This window comes from Lissotriton helveticus, chromosome 8, assembly GCF_964261635.1.
Source record: "Lissotriton helveticus chromosome 8, aLisHel1.1, whole genome shotgun sequence".
In the NCBI taxonomy this organism is placed as follows: Eukaryota; Metazoa; Chordata; class Amphibia; order Caudata; family Salamandridae; genus Lissotriton; species Lissotriton helveticus.
In genome coordinates, this window is record NC_136069.1 from 476991539 (window position 1) to 477012939 (window position 21401).

The following is a 21401-nucleotide window of genomic DNA, read 5'->3' on the forward strand; positions in this document are numbered from 1 at the left end:
GCCTATGGGTGCCATGTTATACAAGCCTTCTGGTGCTCATGGGCCCCATGGTTATGAAAACACTTAATCAGGAGAATTAACAATTAAACCACTTTTATCGCCTTGAAGCCCCACTATCATTAGTTTAAGAAATTAGATGTTGGGCGGGAGTTGTGAGCAGATCTGACCAAATCAGTTGAAAGGACAGTTTGAATGCAGGAGTGTGAATACATCATTTAGATTTTTAGCAGAGGTTTTACTTACCAGTAAATCATTTGTGGAAAACTGGAGGATTCAATTCAGAGTGGTTACCAGAGTATAATAAATCATAGCTTTACAATAACAGCAACATTATTCTCACTATGTGTAGAAATCACATGTGCTTCTTATATTATACATGACTTAGGCGAAAGATAATCAGTCTTCTTTTCTACATTTCATTTAATTATTTTATATGAAACATTCTTTCCTTATCTCAATATTTTAATACAAAGATCTAATGCACAGATCAGGAGTATTGTAGATGACGCGCAGTGTCAAATACAAGTGTCTTTAAAAATGCATTAGCTTAATGTAATCAAAATCAAAACACTGATTTTTTCAGCAGCCTACTTGCTTGCTCTCCACACATTAATCCCACTTTGTTTCCAATTAATAAAAATGTGAATAATATAAGTTGCCATTTTAAAAAATATGAGTCAGAAGCGAATTGTAGCAAAGTTACATTACAATCACAGTAGGATTCTTCTCTCCCAAAGCATGGCAATTAATATTTGGCAAATATGTCTCTGCAGGGTAAACTGTTAACTCTTCGAGGTACTTCAACAAATGTCGTTTTTGAGTCGGTCAACCAATATCCCTTACACTTCTCTCAATTGTAAAACCCTATTCCTCTTCACCACCACCCACAGCCACCACAGAAGCAGAATGACAAATTTCGGTAACACGTCTTTACAATGAGGCCTATCTAGTGACAAGGGCTCAGAAAATTAAATCCGGGACTACATGCAGCAAATAAGGTAACCAATAGCTAAAAGAATATAAATATGAAACAACTGGGAAAATCTACATTAATAAAGGGGGAAACAAATGGGTTAAGAAGAGCAATGCTCAATTTATAATTCAAGTTGGTAGCTAGACTCATTATAAACTCCTTTTCTACAGGGATCTCTACAATTACCAATTCAGAGGGAAAAAGTTGCAAGTTCAACTAAGGGAGTCTGTCTGTATGGTCTCACAAAATTATGTAGGTAACCTTTCTTTACTGAGTACACGCCCCCTCTATTAAGTTACAGACATCAGGTGAAAGGTGTTTTGATTAAGATGGGAATATTTGAAACAATATTTATGGGAAGGAACTAAGCCAGGGCTTTCCAAATGTTTCTGTAATAAGATCTACTTATTTTCAATGAAACTAATGCAGATCTACTAATATTATTAGTGTTGTAATACTGGCCACATCATACATGTTTACATTAGTAGCCACCATTAGCAAGATTACTACCAGCGATCACCTCAGTACATCATGTCGCCTGCAGTAATGTTAAAATGGCTTTGTCAATTTTGAATGCCTCTACATGGGTAATACGTAATAGCCATAGCTGTTATGTTTCTGGCACCAAGGTAGTAACATTTGTAAAATGTATATTTTGGAAGTCAGCCATTTTTCTCCAAATATCAGCTCATGAGTTCTGGAGAAAAAAATTCTACGATATACACTTGGTTTTGCTATAGGTATATTAATTAATTCATCTAGGAGCAATAACACTATTCATAGACACTCATTGATTGGAATCCTGAAGCAAAGTCCTGTTGCTAACCTTTGGTAGACCGGGAGCAGCTATCTATAAACAGGAAACCCCTACTAACTGGGACCAGTGGAGCAAAGTTCAAAGCTTTTAATTAGGAAAGCAGTCTTTTCTTTTAGGTCATGGTACAGCCTGGGCTTTTAAGGGTGAACTGCAGATACAGCATCCTCAAAAACCTATCAGAAGCTCTAATTTCTGCATGAAATGGGTTGTAGTCTTAATACTTTCAGAGGATCCTAGTACTGCAGGTACCAGATGACAGCCCAACCTTGAATGTTTTGTGACCAGCAGTAGGTTCTTGGTCTTCAGTTGCTATGGCTTTGTACAGATCACCACTGCCCTTCTTCTTTGTACGCTGTTTATACTTCATAGAAGCAGAATAGAAGTTCTTCGAGACATGATCTATAAAGAAACTAGAGCGTTTCCAAGATGGTTAAGTAAACAACTGCAGGACCTGGATTCCTAATGAAAGGTCATCAAGGAGCCCATTTATTTTAGGATTTACTGTACCTAAAGCATAAGGATTTTTGAGAATGCATTCTGGTGTGAGTTCGATCACCAAATTACTTCATTTGAGTTCGAGCCCTCCACCCCATTCTACAGACCAATATAAAATTAATAGGTTTCCTAGTTCTAGGAAAGAGAATAATATTGCAGTATTACTATATCCCTCATAGAAGAGCTGCTCTGAAATTCGTTATGTTGATACCTCATTAGTTGCTCATGGTAGACCCCCTAACATAGAAGGCACCCGTAAGACTGGCCCTCTAACTTTTCAGGCAGACTTTAGCACTGTGCCTGGTACTAGGTTACTTGCCTTAGATGTTCTCCAGTGCTTCAGGATTTGACTATATTATTTTTTGTAATGAATGTTCCCGAATGCTTGCTTGACCAACCAGAGATAATATTTCAAAATGGAAGATAACTATCTGAAAACAGAACTGATGGGGACTGAGCAGGTATCAGTGAGAGCAGACTATGCAAGCACTGTGTAGACGCGCCACCAAAAGGGGGTTCCTTGTATGGGTTTTTTGTATTAGCAAGTCTGCCACACTGTGTAAAGGGCTGTTCCATGGAAGAGGAAAAAAACGCACCAGGAGCAGTCTCTGCCAAAACGATCTTGCAGCATACATTTCAGTCCAGGCTAGTCCATAGTGGAAAATTACCTCAGAGGTGATCTGCAAAGGTGTACAGGTAAGGATGTGTGCATGCAGGGATCTAAGTACTTTCCATACCTAGGAGTGAATTGTTTTAACATCATTAAGTCCTACAACAAGGTAAACAGCAGAGTTATCTACAGGAAGTGAAAAAGAAACTGGTCACTGAAGCAAATCCACTAAAGAAAATAAACATTATCAGAGTTGTAACATGGGGACACATTTGTCACAGCATGAGGTAGACTGATAGCATATAGATGGGGATGCTGGATGCTGTAGTGTTTTTAACACAGAAGTATTAGCCTTTGGATATTCTCTGACCAAGGCTTCTTCCTCACATTAATGGACTGAGAAGTAGAACAACAGAGCAACAAAAAAAAAGTCATCATTTTTTCCCAGACGAATGGAAGGTACTACTACTCCCGGACAACTAGTACACCTACTTTTACATGCTGAATCATTTTATAACACATTTGGCAGCCACAGAAACACACTTTGACAATACTTCAGTATATTGGCTCTGTAAAGTCAAATTCTTACTTATGGGTTGGAAATAATACAGACCTTTCTATCGTTCCTGATCATCACAGGTAGCTTGTATCTACTGAAGTGTGTATTTGCTGATGGAATACAGCCGCACACAGTAAATTATGAACTGGAAGGTAGGCCAGTTCTGAGTTTAAGAATGCTTGCATACTTTGGTTGCATGCCTTTCTGTGGAGTTCTTGTCCTCCAGGGGAATGCGCTTGAGTGAGGGAAGACGTAATTGTTAAAAAATAAAAGCTGTAGGTGACAAATGCTTGAGTACCTGTAATATCTTTTTTGTTCTGAAGCCAGCCGAGTGTATTGTTACTTTCTTAAAAGCCCACCGGTTCACCCTAAACTTCTGATTTGCTGTATTACTACTCTAAATATTGCTTTTGTAATCAGACCCATTCAATAACTTATTTTTCACAAGCATGCTTTCGTTGGAGTTGCTCGCTTGCGTTTCTGATCATGTCAGAAAGAAAATCTGTAAATACATTTAGATATTTTGGCGTCAGACATGTTCCAGAAAGCATGTTCTACCCCCAAATTTACAAACTTCGCTTGTCTTCAAAATAGTTTCCAGTAACAAAATATCTTGGAAACCTTGATCTTGAAATATCTGCAACAAATTCTTGAACCAAACACATGGACACATACACTGCACAGTAGATGATCCTGTTTACCTTTCCAGGGCAGAGTCAACAAAGTTGATTTCCAAGTACTAGGAATATATAGAATATATGTCCACTGCAAAGGAACCATCTAATCTTGTTTCCAGCTTAACGCAACTGTATGCATCCAAGCTCTGCCAGGAAAGTCTGTTTTATCGTGTGCCTCACGTTTGGACATACCTCACGGATTTTGTTATCAATTGTAGGGGTTCAGTTACTTAGCAAAAGGGGGAAAATCCACAGAACAAAACAAATCTCACTGCTTCCAGCCACGTATCTAGATGGGGAAATTCACCATTACATTTGTAGCTTCAAATGAGCAGTAAGTAGGGTTGGATGGAGGGGTTGGAAGGAGCAAAGTTGTAGAGGACTCGCTCCTGCAACTTCATTTGAAGCTTTTCAAGGACACACTTGCACTTTGAGGATATGGCCCAGCGGGAAATGAAACCCCTGTGCCTAACACTTATGTGTGAGAATTAAAGTCTTTGCTGGGAGTTTTAAATTTCAATCCTAGATTCTAGCATGACTGCAGATAGAAATAAAATGGTTTGAGGGAGAGTGGTAACTGGAGTGAGAGAGGATTGCTTCACCCAATAAGTTCCCATAAAGGGAACAGTTACTCGCTTGCTCTCGTTAGTACTTAACCAATCGTTCCCTCTGATAGAGTTAATGTTTGAAGGTTTTCATGGCCCAGCGTCTATTTTCAAAAGCTCAGAACTTCTGGAAAAGTGAAATGTGCGAAATTTTGTATTTGCAAAATATGGTGCCTATTCTAGCAATAAAAATCTAAGATTTATAGCTCCGTACATTAACATAAACAATTTAAAAATGTAAACATAATGTTAGCCCGAATTAGCACCATGGCCGATGCAATAGAGACGCTTATGCAACAAAAAAACTGCAATGCATGCAACATTCCTTCAAGTGGCTCTTTCAAAACCAATCCAGGTTGAAGGTTTAAGATCCATGCTACAGTTCCCACTGTGTTTAACACAGGCACACACTTTGGACGTCGTCATCCTCAGACACCACGACTACACGATTTTCCAGTGGAAGCTGCTGCAACCTTAATGATTTATGGCTTTTTAGTCTGTAAGCAAGAGTCATGAAAATTGATTCAATATGCTCCGTCTCACAAGGGTCTTTGGCGGAGGTAACAAAAAGGGGCAAACCGTAGCTATCAGCCAGTCTCTGTGCAGCTGTCAGTGGAACCTCCGCCTCCTCTTTCAAGTCACATTTATTTCCAACTAGCACACGTGGGACAGTTTGAGACACGCGATGTTGGCTGCACTCTTCAAACCACCGGGGGAGATTCTCAAAGGTGGAGAATTTGGTGACGTCATACACAAAGACCACAGCATGCACATTTCTGTAGTAGTGTTCCACCATACCCTTCTGAAACCGCTCCTGTCCTGCAGTGTCCCACAGCTGAATCTAAAATGGAGAACAAAAAGGTTTCAGACTCCAGAAAAATCACGCAAATACCACAAAAGGTGCAAAACAATGAGAAGCAAGAAAAAAAGTTACCCTCTTGGGAATGCTGGACTTCTATTCCCGCTTTAATTCCAGTGACCACTGTGCCCATTTAATTCCTTACCCCATTCAGATGCTTTTGCCAGGCAGTACTTAATCCTCTGACTAAAGTCAAGCTGAGAGAGGCAGGAAGAGGAGGGAGCCATTGATGGAGCAAGGATTCGCACGTAAAGCGACTTGCTTGTATCAAGAACCTCAAATAATGTTAATAAGTATAATCAACCGGTTTGTGTTACTAATACTGCACATTTTTCATTACACGGGGTGTCCCAGTGACGCTTGCTTATGCGTTTACTTATCCTAAAACGCTTGCCACTAAAATGGCTGCTGCTATGCGGGAATTTCTTCTGCGCATGCGTCGGTCATACCCATGTGACGTGACGTACTCGCAGTTCTGGAGGAAACTTTTCGCGCTTACGCATTAGCAATAAGATGGCTGCTTTATGTTCTCACATGCCAAAGCTTGCACTGCAGTTTTCTGCAATATTGTTCATTTTGCACTAATCCTAATGCTATAGTTATTACAAAGTAATGGGGGTTATATAGGGATTCCTGGTATACAGTGTACGCATTTATTTCTGTGTTCTAAATTGTTTTCCTTTGCTTTTCATGTATCGAATATTTTGGGCCTGGGAGGTGCTTATTACTCCATTTTGGAAGTCCCTACTGCGCAAGTCACCATGGCAGAGGGAAGAAAACCTTGTAACAGTGGAACCCAGCCAGCTGGCAGCCACAGCCAAGATGCTCCTGGGAACCGACCTGTAACGCAGCAAGACAAAGCTGTACTGTACTGCATTTGAAACAATTTTATATGAAATTTGTATTAGCCATTGTTAGGTGAAAAGAACATGTCATGGGAACCCCAAATTCAATGGGAGGTCCCAGAAATGTAAATTATGAGCTTGAGAAAGTCAAATCCTAGTTGGGGTGATGACCTGTCCTTTCTTTTGACCAATCGAAATTTGGGATTCTTACACTTGCAACATTTGGGGGTGGTACACTGACCCGAAAACAGTATAACTAGCCTAGGAATAGCTAGAGAAATTGTCCGACTTGTCCAAATAGCTGACCTGTCACTGACCCAACGCACTCAATAGCTGATCGAGAAACAGAGGTGTTGCGGAGCTCTCCGTCTGTAATTTCTACAGACCCAAGCGGGGTTTTGGAAACCTTAAGTGCTGGCGGAGCACTTTGCTGGTGAATTCGATAACCCAATCGGGGTTCTGACTGATAGCTGCAGAGAAGGTGTAGCGAGGGCGTTGCAACTGAACTGCGGGTGCTGGTCTTACCTTGGAGGTGCTGTCCTGATCCTTATCTGGTATTCCTGTCCTGTCCTGGGGTTCCATTCTGCACCTACTGCCCGACTGGCGTCTATCTTCCATGGGGTTCCTACTGTCCTTAACTGACCCGTGGCCAGGGTTGGTCTCCACACCGTGCTAGGTAAATCTAAAGCTGTTAGGGAAACACACTTGCATCCTTATCTTTGCCCGAACTTTAGCTAAATCGTAAATTGCATATGTCCCTTGTTCTTACCCTACCTTTTTATAATTTCTGAAATCGTGAAAGTGCTTTCATTAGCTTGTTCCATTTTTCCTTACCTTATAGGTGAATAAATACTGTCGCTGAATAAATAGATGTTCCTTCCCTTTACCCACCGTTTACTGAATTACAGTAATTGCTCTGAATGTTAGCATGTTCCAGTCTTACCTCCCCTATAGCTAAAAGGTATCTCAGAATATCCGTAGTACAAATTAAAGTTCTTTTTCCTTACCCACCTTCAAGGGGTAATATTCAAACTGTAGATTCTAGAATGTTCCTTATTTTTCCCGTCCTTTAGTCATACCACATCAAGTCTAAACTCTAAAATCTCTTACTAGCATGTTCCTATTCTTACCTTCCCGTTAGAATTCTAATGGTTGGCCTAATCTATTAATTGCATGGCTACACAATATTCATGATCTTGGTTATTGATAGTTTAATTGCTGTAAACATTTTACTTTCTGACCTTGATGAAGATAGATAAAGTTCTTCAAAACTTCCCGTGTCTCAGGTTATTACATGAGTGCAAAGAATATAAATGGTATTGTATTTTTGGTGACTGCTTATCTTTTACAGCTAGCTCCCTGATCCATGGTGATCATAGGTACCCGTGACAGTGGATTGGTAAGTCGGGTACATTGGAAATAAATAGGAAGGAACTGGGTTACTGGTAGTAGAGTGTAGGTTACCCGATTAATAAAATATGGTGAATTGAATTTATGGCCCCAAGTGTGCATATGGTAAAATTATAGTTGGGTGACCTGCGCGCTCTATCAGTAATTTCCTGGTAGCAGAGGAAATGGTTAGGGACGAGTTAAAGGTAGGTAGGACTAGTTAAGATAGGTAGATAGGTTATTTGCTGCGAACTGAAATTTTTGCTGCTAAAAGTATCGATCGATCAAATGTAAAATTGTTGTTTTATTGCTTTGAAAAATTATGAAATGTTTTAAATTGTTTTTCTTGCTGTTATATTGATATATGTACTAATACACTCGTTAGTGATTTGTTACATGTTTGTATGGAATCCCCGGGGGCAGAATAGCGGGTGGTGAGGAGAATCCATGCCGTAGTGAGGTCACTTACCTGAGGAAAATTGGTGCAGGTTAGGCAGAACTGGAAGCACAAATTAGGGTTTTATGAATAAAATGTTTGAATAAATGGTAGCAAAGAGTTCGCTGGCAAAACCTCTATTGTGATATAATCTAGTAAGGTCTGGGAAAGACATGGCTTGGTAGTTCGGACTGGACTGTTCCCATGAGGCACAGGGTCAGAGCTGATTTGCATATAGCCAGTGTCTAACCCAGGGTGGTGTGGAGTGCAAAAAACCGATGGATTTAGGCCCAGATCCTTGTACTGGGGTGAATGTATGACATTGTTCTACATTCTGTCCATCAACTGTGTTTTTTGCAATTTTCACCCCGAGTGGGCTGGGGATGCTCAGACGTGAGTCCCAGGCTTTCCACACCACTGGAGTCAAGCTATCCAGGCTGATGAAGGCTGATAGCCAGAAATCGGTCCTTGGATGTTTGATTCCGGTCTGGGAAAGACATGGCTTGGTAGTTCGGACTGGACTGTTCCCATGAGGCACAGGGTCAGAGCTGATTTGCATATAGCCAGTGTCTAACCCAGGGTGGTGTGGAGTGCAAAAAAACGATGGATTTAGGCCCAGATCCTTGTACTGGGGTGATTGTATGACATTGTTCTACATTCTGTCCATCAACTGTGTTTTTTGCAATAATCTAGTAAGGGTCACACGGAAGGAGTAGCATGTTCGTCTGAGCTTAATTGATAGCAAAAGGGGTTCACTGGTGAAACTTTTGGCTTAGTATATATACCAAAGTGGATGAGTCGAAGGAGTAGCAGGTTCTCTAATGCTGGTGTGAAGGGTAGGCAGAAGGGTTCTACTCGCAGTAATTGAGAAGTAAATAGAAGAGGTTTACTTGCAGTGAAACAAATCTTTTCTTTCTAGACACTCGAGTACAGTGGCGAATATTTTGCGTTGTAAATTAAACAGAGCACTTGCACTTTAAAGGTAGAAATTGATGTTTTCCGTTACCTTGTGAAGGAGAGAGTCAGTTGCGGAGCTGCACTGACGTCACTCCGTGCCGCGCTGGTATTGGTCGAGACAGCGGGTGTGTAGCTGAGACAGCATTGTGAAGGAGGGGTGAGCACAGGTGCGTGAGAACTCGTTTACGAGAAACGCCGCGCACCCTTTGGTTGAATTATTTTGAAACCGTGCATTTGGTTGGTTGCACGAAAATAAAAGACGCATTTGTATTGGACACGATTTTGTAAACAAAGTAATTTGCGGAAAAGTATATGTGGCATACGTCTAACCCAGAGACTAGACCTGATCCAAGATATCTAGGGTTTGGAAAAGATCAGTGGAAAGGTCGTAAATACAACATTATGTACGGAAATAAGAGGAAAATGACCTTAGTAAACAAGGTGAAAAATTATTTCAAGAAAGACAAGCCTATCAAAACTAGAGAAGGAGTTGTCATTCCACCACCTAATATTCCCGCATTGTTTATGATGTTTGACAGGCTACCATGCTTGCGTGTGGTTAGAAAATTGGGTGGAATATACTAAAAATGATGGAATTTTGGCATTTCCGTTAGATGGTACATTTTATAGCAGGATTCTGTTCAATTTGAGAACCAGAATGAATGATTTACATCCCAGACCCAGACTAACGCAATATGAGGCCTTGGAAGAATGGGAGATAGAGGCTTTTGAGCGAGACAGACCCAGAATGGACAAAGGGTTAACAAAATGGTATCCGAAAGTAAATAAAGAAACCCGAGAGAAAAGAATGAACGAATGGAGACAGAACATGATGGTAGAAGGACTGTACCCTGTAATAACAATAGAAGAGCCCATGGGAGGGAAAAGGACAGAGAAAACAAAGCATTTGATGACCAGTGGGGATTCAGATGATGATTATCTGGAGGAATTGTTAATGAAGAATCCACCACCTTATAATGAAGGATCAAGATCCCTAAGTGCACGAGATACGTGTCTGAGACCGCCTTATCAGGAGGACTCAAGACCCTTAAGTACGGGAAATCCATTCCTGAAACCTAATTATGGTGATGGACCAAGTCTGCCCCGAATTTCAGTCCTCCATTAGTTCCGCAAATAGTGCATGAAACAACCATGGAAAAAGTACTGCAGGGTAGAGAACAAGAAGCTTTAGTTAAACAAAGAACAGAATTAATTCAGAAAATCTCCCAACTGAATACAAGTCCTGAAGCTTTGACAATCCCAGTAACTATTGGATCAGTTGTCCCTTTGTACGGGGATAAGCAGCCTAGCCCGAAACTCCAATCATAACCCCATCTGTAGTACAGCCAAGAAAAGAGCCCTTAATTGTAGATGATCAGGCAAGTGAATGTGAATCTGTGATTTCCTTGATGGATTTGCTAATAAGGGTACCAGAAGGGGTTCACAGAGAAAGAACACTCCTTTCACTTCGAGAGAAGTGCAGATAGAGTCATCTACTGGTACTAGAAGTGCCACGGTAGTGACTCCCGAAGAAATTGAAAGATGGAGCCGAGAATTAGAAAAACAAAATCCTCAGCCGAAACCATTAGATATTTACAAACTGAGAATAGAATTGGAAGAACTGATGGCTGGAAATGTGTGTTTGGACAGACTGAACACCCTGACTGAGGAAGAACTGCTATTTATTTGCAAAAGTATCACCCGTAATACCAGAGTGTTCCATGAGAAATTAATGGACACTGCAGCCAGAATGGGAATAGATATTGGTAAATCTAAACTGTTGCAAAAACCCTATAGAGCGGAGTTCTCAGACAAAGATTTGGAAAACATGAACGTATCAGGGAAAAAGGTACAGATCAGAGAATTGTTAAACCTGTTACAAAAATGGGGAGAATTAGAAAAATGGAAAACCAGGTGGGCAAAGAAAAAAGAGGAAATTAGATCCAAACAAATGGCTTCTGAGTATGTTTTAAAAGAAGCAGACAAGACAGAAAAATTATATCCTATGCGAGAAGTGCCAGGTGGAGGATATGTACATGTTCCATGGTCCACACAGGATATTGTGTCCTTTACAAATGACTTCCCAAAATTACGAGAAAAACCTGTAGATTGGTACAGACAGGTCGAGAGATTTGTGAAAGTTCAGAAATGCCTCCTAAAATATCTAGATGGGTTCTTTGACATTGTAGTTCCTGTAGGTTTATGGTCAGAATGTAAAATTGCTATTGATTGGCCTAGTGAGGAATACCCTGAGGACCCAAAGACAGGGGCTCCTTCAGCAGAAGTAATGAAAAAATACAATCAGGTAATATTGCATCTAAAAGGAAAGGTGCCTGCAAAGGAAACTGATTCGACCCGAATAGACGGAACTACCCAGAATCGAGATGAAACTGTACATTCTTATTATGAACGACTGTTACAGGTCTTCAAAACGTACAGTGGACTGGATAACATTGAGATGAAAGATATGACCCACTTCATTTATCGATTTGTGTTAGGATTAAGGCCTGAGATTTCGCAGTGGATCAAAGATAATAAAATCTGCTGGCAGTCTAAACCAATTGATGAGGTCCTGAAGTATGCTAAATAGTGGGGGGATGAATTGGCAGATAAGCGGAAAGAATTAAAGGAAAAGGTCATGTGGGCACAGGTAAAATTAGCAGAACACCAGGAACAGCAGCTAAATAAATTGACCAGTAATCAGAATCAAGGCCCCGGGGGTGGAGGAAAGCTCAGAGTAAAGATGAGCCGAGAGGAGGCCAAAAAGAAGTTTCCATGTCATGGGTGCGGCAGATAGGGCACTGGAGAGACGAGTGTAAGGCTGTGCAGAATGGTAACGTGCAAATTAATGATTTAAATCCACAGATGCAGAATGAGAAACCACGGAAGACCCAGCAACAGGTAAAACAGAATCAGTTGCCTCGTGCACCTAGGCCAAATTATAGGAGCAAAGCACAACAGGGTGAGGACACCGAAGTGTGGGAAGGAAGGGAGGATAGAAATACAGCAACTTCACAATTTCTGTTAAATGACACGTTTCTCTGTGATGACACCTACTGACGGTGCCTGAGGGGGGAGGACGAGGAGTGCGTGCTTGGCGCCTCCTTGCCGGTGGACCAGACAGGGCCATACATTGAAGGAAAGGTTGAAGGAAATGATGTCACCTTTCTGTTGGACACTGGTGCTACCCGTTCTACTGTGAGAACAGCAGACGTTCCAAGCCTACCACTCTTGGGAGAAGCGATCCAAGTAGTGAGCGTTTCTAATCAATTAATTAGTACCCCAGTTAGAGAACCCATGGAGATTAAAATTGGGAATTTTAAAGAAATGCATAGATTTGTTGTTTGTGATTCCAGTCCTGTAAACCTGCTAGGACGAGATTTGTTGTGTAAAATTAACTGTACTATCTTTTGCACACCAAATGGCGTCGAAATTCAGACCCCAGACGAAGACGGAATATACAAATTAATGTTAGCAAGACCCGGCTCAGAAATTAAAAGACTGACAATACAAGACTTACCTGAAGAGCTCCAGGAGACAGTGAAACCAGAGGTATGGGATTTTACTGGAAAAGATGTAGGATTAATGGCAAATGTTGACCCAATTAAAATAGCCATAAAAGAAGATGCAGTCTACCCAAATACTAAACAGTATAACATGAGTGCAGAAGTAAAAGCAGGAGTTGCCATTGAAATAAAAAGATTGCTGTAGGCATGAATTTTGCAAGAAGTGTTGAGCAGTCCTTGTAACTCACCGATAATCGGCATAAAGAAACCTAGTGGTAAGTACAGGGTAGTACATGACCTGCGTAAGGTTAACAAAATTGTGGTCCCTTGTTGTCCTGTTGTGCCAAACCCTGCAGTGATTCTATACCAAATTCCATGGAATGCTGGATGGTTACCGTCATTGACCAATGTCATGCATGCTTTTCAATTCCATTGCATCCAGACAGCAAATTTCTTTTCTCATTTGAATTCGACAGTCACGTCTACGTCTGGAATCGCGTCCCTCAGGGGTACACAGAAAGCCCCTCAATCTTTTATCAGATTTTGAAAAAGTGCCTTGAAACCCTAATATTGCCCGGGAAATCAGTTCTGGTGCAATACATAGACGACCTCTTGGTGGCGTCTAAAAGTCGAAGAGACTGTGTAACTGACACAATTGCCCTGCTGAACCATTTAGGTGAAGGTGGACACAAAGTGTCACCAGAAAAGCTGCAATTCTGTACCACATCAGTGAAATATCTGGGGCACCAGATAGAGAGAGGTATCAGGAAAGTTACTACAGAAAGAATTAGGATAATTCGAAACATGGAATTGCCAAATACCCAGAAGGAAATCAGAATGTTCATTGGAGTTGTAGGATACTGTAGTAAGTGGATTTTGGGATTTGCAGTCCTAGCAAGACCATTGATAAAAATGAAAAAGAAAGGAGCAAAAGATCCTGTAGAGTGGGATGACGAAAGCATGACAGCGTTTGTAAAACTGAGAGAGTGTCTGTGTACTGCTCCTGCATTAGGAATGCCCGACTATTCAAAAGATTTTGCACTGTTCTGTGACACACAAGACAATTGTGCACTTTCAGTCCTGACCCAAATTCATGGTTTGACTTGACGTCCAGTGGCATACTTTTCTTCCACATTGGACCCAGTAGCAGCTGGATTACCTGGATGTTTGAAAGCTGTAGCTGCAACCTGCACGAGTCTTGAACAGAGTGAGTCCATTGTTATGGGACATCCAGTAACTGTGTATGTTCCACATTCTGTTGTAATTTTACTGACAAGAACAAAGACTCAGTATCTCACTCCTAGTCGGCTGACTAGGTATGAGAGAATCCTTGTAGGTGCAGGAAACGTGCCAATTTCTAGATGTAATATTCTGAATCCAGCTACCTTACTGCCTAGCTCATTTGCAGCAGAAGTGAGGGAGGAAATTGAACATGACTGCATTGATTTGACTGAGTTCAGTACCAAACCACGCCCAGGCATAAAAGAGAACCCTCTGATTAGTGAAGATTATGAGCTGTTTGTAGACGGCTCATGCATGAGACATGAGGAAGGTGGCCCAAGCGCTGCCTACTCTGTGTGCACTCTAGGAGGTCCAGTGGAAGCATCCTATTTACATGGAGTCAAGTCTGCACAAATAGCTGAATTGGTTGCATTGACAAAAGCCTGTAAATTTGGGAGGAACTCGAAAATAACAATATATACTGATAGCCAGCATGGTTATGGGGTTGTGCATGACTTTGGCCAGCTGTGGATGCAAAGGGAGTTCCTGACTTCTTGAGGTACGCCTATCAGAAATGGAAAGTACGTGCAGGATTTACTGGAATCAATCCAGTTACTAAAATAATTGGCTGTGGTCAAGTGTGCTGCTCACAAATCTGGCGATGACAAAGTGACAGCAGGTAATCGATATGCTGACCAGTTAGCCCAACATTGTGCAAGATACCGAATTTCAATCAATATAAAGGTTGGGGGAAACGGAAACAGCTGCCAACTTTTGATGCTAGAGGGAGTGAATACATGAGAGGATGTGAGTGACTTACAGGAAACAGCAGAGCCACTGGAAAAACAAAGATGGAGAAACTTTGGTTGTCGAAGGAGAAGTGAAGATGGTGTCATTGTTTACCTTGATGATATGCCTGTGTTGCCAGACTGTATGCTTGCTCCTATGGCTAGGTTGATACATGGAGACATGCATATAGGCAGAGATGCGATGATTCGTATGTTCCGCCAGACATGGTTCAATTCGAAATTCAGAAACGTAGCAGAGGCACTCTGCCAGAGGTGTTTGATCTGTCAACAATTTAAGCCTGGAAAGAAAACTGTAGTGTTACCAGGGAAAATTGGAAAGGCAGAAGGCCCTTTTATTAGACTACAACTTGACTTCATTCAGTTGCCCCCTTGCGAGGAATGAAATACCTACTTGTCATTGTCTGCCTGTTTTCAAAATGGTTGGAAGCTTTCCCTGCACGTAGAAATGACAGCATCACAGGAGCAAAATTATTTAGGGAACTTATACCTCGTTACGGTTTCCCAGTCTTAATTGAATCTGACAGAGGAAGTCATTTCCAGAATGAAAAAATAAAGCAAATCTGTGAAGCATTCAAAATCACGCAAAAACTGCACTGTGCATATCGTCCAGAGGCTTCTGGAGTGGTAGAACAGATAAATGGCACAATCAAATCAAGATTGGGAAAGATGTGTGAATACACTCAATTGGAATGGCCAGATGCTCTGCCTCTTGTGTTGATGGGACTCAGGAGTATTCCAGACCGGAACACGGGTTTGAGTCCCCACGAGATCCTGATGGGAAGAGCAATGCGGCAAGCATGGGTACCAGGATACAAAATAATAAGCATATCTGATGATTTGGTACTGGAATACTGTAAAGAGCTGGCTGACCAAGTGCGTTCTATCTCTCACCAGGTTGGGGGAGACGTCGTCGCCAGGCCGACGACTCCAGCACATGACCTGAATCCAGGTGACTGGGTCGTAATAAAGAAGCACACTCGGAAGAGTTGCCTTGGACCAAGGTGGGGAAAGCCACGACAGGTGATCCTGGTAACCACCACAGATGTAAAGTGTGCAGGAGTACCTCGTTGGATCCATGCAAGCCACACGAGGAAAGTGACTGAACCTGACGAAACTGAGGCTGAAGATTGCGCAGCTGAAGGATCCCAAGATATCGGTCCTGAAGTAACTGAAGAAGAACAACCGAGCTCCAGTCAAGAAGATTGGGTCCCAATAATCGATCTGACAATCGACCCTATACGAACCAGAAGACAGACCTATTTAGATAGACAGTGGGATAGTGAGGACGAGACAGGTGAAGAAGAAGCTACTCAGATCATTGAAACCCACGTTAAATCTGATTCTGAGGAGGACCAGATAGGGAGAGAGCAGGTAATTGACACTCCACCAAGAACACCTACACCAGAAGAGGGACAAAGAGAGATTAGGGCGGAAGTTCAAGCGGAAGAGAATCAAGAGTACGAAGAGCTTGAGCAGGAACAGATAGGACTAGACAATTGTGTTCTAGAAGAAGAGATCGAAACAGATCAAAGCCAAAATCAGCATACACCTGAACAAGGCCAGTTTAGGGACCAGGCAGAAGAAACCAATGAAAGACCTGGACCTAGTCAGTTAGGGAACAATACAGAGGACGAACTTGATCCCAATGTGCCACAACTGAACGAAAACAATAGGGTGTTTGAAGAAGGCCAAGACACAGTGCCAGTTAAAAGACTCAGAAAAGGTGACTCAGTACCTAGATTTGTGAAAAGACTGAGATTGCGTCTAAAGACGATAAACGAAGAGCCTGAACAGATAAATGAGGTCTCGAGTCAAACTGACCCAGTGGTGACAAAACCAAAGAGAAGAAGTGCTCGCATCAAGAAGCTGAATAACAAGTACCCGAGTCCTGAGTGGACTTACTTTTTATTGGAGGAATTTGAGAATCTGGAAATAAGTGACAAAAGTGATGAAGAATTGATTGCTGAACAGATCAGTGAAGAAGCAAACCCCACCTGAAAAGTTACTCGAGTAAGCAAGTTGTGCAAAGTTACAAAGAGGGGTTGAAGCTTCTTTTAAGCCAAAATGTCTGATTCTTTTGTGAATGGGAGACCGAGACGAGGTTGTTGTAAAACATGCTGCCAAGTATGTTTATGTAGTGTAGCAATAGTACTGATACTGTGGATAGGACTAACTATAACTATTCCTTCTATGAGGAGTAAAAACCCAAGTCTGTACCCAAATAATAACCTACCTGATAACACTGTAGAATCACACACTAGAAGTACACCACAAAGAGTAGACGTACTAGACAAACCACTTAGCCTGAAACAAACAAAGCTAGACTTAGAAGCACCAGATGAGGAAGGATTACACTTTTAACAAAATTAAGAACAAAACTCATTTGAATGTTTTCGCAAACCTGTTAGTGCATTATGTAGCAGCTATGGAAATAGATGACTGTTATGTCTGCATGAAGCTACCCAATTCAGTAGCTGAGGGTGTGACATATCATCACCTGCCCTTAAACTATGGAATTTCCTGTAGTATACTAACTAGTTTATTTTATAGGAAAGGACCTTTACAGTATTACTACTCAAATTCTGATGTGACATTCTCTGAACTTCCTGTGAGGAGAAACCTGAACCCTGTACATACAACTAGAGATGTAGCAAAGTACATGAGTGATTATTTTCTAACTGTAGGAAAAATAAATATAGATGACGCACACAAGAATAACTTGACCTGTACATTACACGAAAAGGAGAAAGAATTTCTGAATATGGTAGAGAAAAGAAGGGAAAGTTTCCAAAGGAAAGCCAAAGACAAGAACCAGAAAATCCCTAAATGGGCAGAGAGTGTAGGGAGCACCTCAAATGGTGGAGCTAACACTGCGATGTTGCTGGATTTCTAAAAGAAAGGGAAACTTTGTCTTCATAGAGAAATGACTAGTTATTATAACAATATTTTCATTGGTTCCAGTGAATGCGAACATAATTACTAAGTAATTGGGGGTTGGGGTTTCAAAGATGGGTCAGAGCCTGTGTTCCCTGGAATTTATTTTATATGTGGGAATAAGGCTTATTTCAAATTGCCCGACCATTGGTACGGGAGCTGTTACTTTGGTATTGTCTTCCCAAAGATATACCATGTGGTGAAAATCACTGGAAGCACTGAAAAGACTAATGAATTAGCGCGTACTAAAAGAGAAAGTGCTGGTGAAATTGTAGGAGATATTTTTAGAACACTGATACCTACAGTGGGAGTGGTTCTGAATACACACAGAATTTGCAAATTGTCAACAGTAGTGGACCGGTTATCTACTGATACTGCTGGAGATTTCCTGATGGTCAACACCGAATAGGTTGCGGTGAGATCAATGGTTTTACAGAATAGACTTGCTCTTGATACATTATTGGCAAAAGAGGGGGAAGTCTGCAGAATGCTGAAAACGCAACATTGTTGCACTTACATAACTGACAAAAGTGTAGAAATCAAAGGGTATGTGAGGAACATTACCAATTTGGAAAAAGAGCTCAAACCACTTGAGGTTGACAGTGCCTGGAAGAGACTTATTGATGGTCTATCCGCCGTAGGTCATTGGATTTCTAACTTAGGTAAAAGTCTTTTGAGTAAAGTACTGATGCCAATTGCGGGGCTAGGTTTAGCCATATTCATTATATTCATATGCTGTAAATGTCGAAAGAACCAAAAGAAATACACTGTGAACAAGAGAGGAGTGAAGAGAAATGTGGATGAACTTGAATTAGAGGAACTGAATAATCAGATTTATAAAAGGGTGAAAAATTCTCACCCTAATAAAGAGACTAAAGAAAAGCTGAACCGAATGTTTGAAGAGATTGAACTGGGCAAAATGTGAAAAGTTGGCATCTGGTTCCATTAATTTGTGATGATATAGAATATCATCAAAGAGGGAATTGATGGAGCAAGGATTCGCACGTAAAGCGATTGCTTGTATCAAGAACCTCAAATAATGTTAATAAGTATAATCAACCCGTTTGTGTTACTAATACTGCACATTTTACATTACACGGGGTGTCCCAGTGACGCTTGCTTATGTGTTTACTTATCCTAAAACGCTTGCCACTAAAATGGCTACGGCTATGTGGGAATTTCTTCTGCGCATGCGTCAGTCATACCCATGTGACGTGACTTACTGGCAGTTCTGGTGGGAACTTTTCGCGCTTGCGCATTAGCGATAAGATGGCTGCTTTATGTTCTCACATGCCGAAGCTTACACTGCAGTTTTCTGCAATATTGTTCGTTTTGCACTAAACCTAATGCTATAGGTATTACAAAGTAATGGGAGTTATATAGGGATTCCTGGTATACAGTGTACGCATTTATTTCTGTGTTCTAAATTGTTTTCCTTTGCTTTTCATGCATTGAATATTTTGGGCCTGGGAGGTGCTTATTACTCCATTTTGGAAGTTCCTACTGTGCAAGTCACCATGGCAGAGGGAAGAAAACCTTGTAACAGTGGAACCCAGCCAGCTGGCAGCCACAGCCAAGATGCTCCTGGGAACCGACCTGTAACCCAGCAAGACGAAGCTGAACTGTACTGCATTTGAAACAATTGTATATGAAATTTATATTAGCCATTGTTAGGTGAAAAGCACATGTCATGGGAACCCCAAATTCAATGGGAGGTCCCAGAAATGTAAATTATGAGCTTGAGAAAGTCAAATCCTAGTTGGTGTGATGACCTGTCCTTTCTTTTGCCCAATCGAAATTTGGGATTCTTACACTTGCATCATTTGGGGGTTGATACACTGACCCGAAAACAGTATAACTAGCTAGAGAAATTGTCCGACTTTTCCGCATAGCTGACCTGTCACTGACCCAACGCACTCAATAGCTGATCGAGAAACAGAGGTGCTGCGGAGCTCTCTGTCCGCAATTCCCACAGACCCAAGCGGGGTTTTGGAAACCTTAAGTGCTGGCGGAGCACTTTGCTGGGGAATTCGATAACCCAATCGGGGTTCTGACTGATAGCTGCAGAGAAGGTGTAGCGCAGGCGTTGCAACTGAACTGCTGGTGCTGGTCTTACCTTGGAGGTCCTGTCCTGATCCTTATCTGGTATTCCGGTCATGTCCTGGGGTTCCATTCTGCACCTACTAGCCTACTGGCGTCTATCTTCCTTGGGGTTCCTACTGTCCTTAACTGACCCGTGGCCAGGGTTGGTCTCCACACCGTGCTAGGTAAATATAAAGCTGTTAGGGAAACACACTTGCATCCTTTATCCTTACCTTTGCCCGAACTTTTGCTAAATCGTAAATTGCATATGTCCCTTGTTCTTACCCTACCTTTTTATAATTTCTGAAATCGTGAAAGTGCTTTCATTAGCTTGTTCCATTTTTCCTTACCTTATAGGTGAATAAATACTGTCTCTGAATAAATAGATGTTCCTTCTCTTTACCCACCCTTTACTGAATTACAGTAGTTGCTCTGAATGTTAGCATGTTCCAGTCTTACCTCCCCTATAGCTAAAAGGTATCTCAGAATATCCGTAGTACAAATTAAAGTTCTTTTTCCTTACCCACCTTCAAGGGGTAATATTCAAACTGTAGATTCCAGTATGTTCCTTATTTTTCCCGTCCTTTAGTCATACCATATCAAGTCTAAACTCTGAAATCTCTTACTAGCATGTTCCTATTCTTACCTTCCCGTTAGAGTTCTAATGGTTGGCCTAATCGATTACTTGCATGGCTACACGATATTCATGATCTTGGTTATTGATAGTTTAATTGCTGTAAACATTTTACTTTCTGACCTTGATGAAGATAGATAAAGTTCTTCAAAACTTCCAGTGTCTCTGGTTATTACATGAGTGCAAAGAATATACATGGTATTGTATTTTTGGTGACTGGTTATCTTTTACAGCTAGCTCCCTGATCCCTGGTGATCATAGGTACCCGTGACAGTGGATTGGTAAGTCGGGAACATTGGAAATAAATAGGAAGGAACTGGGTTACTGGATGTGGAGTGTAGGTTACCCGATTAATAAAATATGGTGAATTGAATTTATGGGGCCAAGTGTGCATATGGTAAAATTATAGTTGGGTGACCTGCGCGCTCTATCACCATTATACTTGAGTACTTTAGTAGCATAAAATAAACAGAAAAGTAATATTTTCTACCCCCTTTATCGGCAAATCGCTCATTTCCAAACAATGGTATTTGATAATCAATTGAAAAAACTCTAAAGACCCGATTCACAAACGGATTCAAAAATCTACATTTGCACGTTTAGATTCGGGTGTACATTTCGGAAATTCTCAAATGTTTCCAGGATTAAGCCTGGGTAGCTTCAAATCCCAGTACTCCTGAAACACATTTGAAATTTCCCATTTGCCTCCATGGAAAGACTCTTCCGTGTGTGTAATTACCCATATTTATTGCTAAGTAGTATTTACAGAGTGCACAATGTGCCATTTGTCTATAACCCTGCTTTGACCGAAAGTGCAACTGTTAAGTTGTTAGGTCTCACCAACCAGCCACCTTTTAGCAAAAGACAGTTTGTGGGCTATACCAAGAGCGTACAGTTGGATTAGAGCACCCCCATTGCTTTTATTAGTTAGCTTTGTTGTCAAACCTATTTACTTGATTCTTATTCAATGGCTTTCCTTCCTCTGCCTTCCTC

General features: G+C 41.2%; 1 protein-coding gene across 1 annotated transcript in view; it reads right to left on the reverse strand.

The window, feature by feature from the left end:
- Nucleotides 1-400: 400 nt before the first annotated feature.
- The window catches only part of LOC144772802 (ras-related protein Rab-33B-like), a 39474-nt gene continuing 18473 nt past the window's right edge, over nucleotides 401-21401 (reverse strand). Inside the window, exon 2 of the mRNA XM_078657378.1 lies at nucleotides 401-5577. Within this exon, the coding sequence (XP_078513504.1) occupies nucleotides 5131-5577 (447 nt within the window). The 3' untranslated portion in view covers nucleotides 401-5130. The remainder of the gene's footprint in view (nucleotides 5578-21401) is intronic.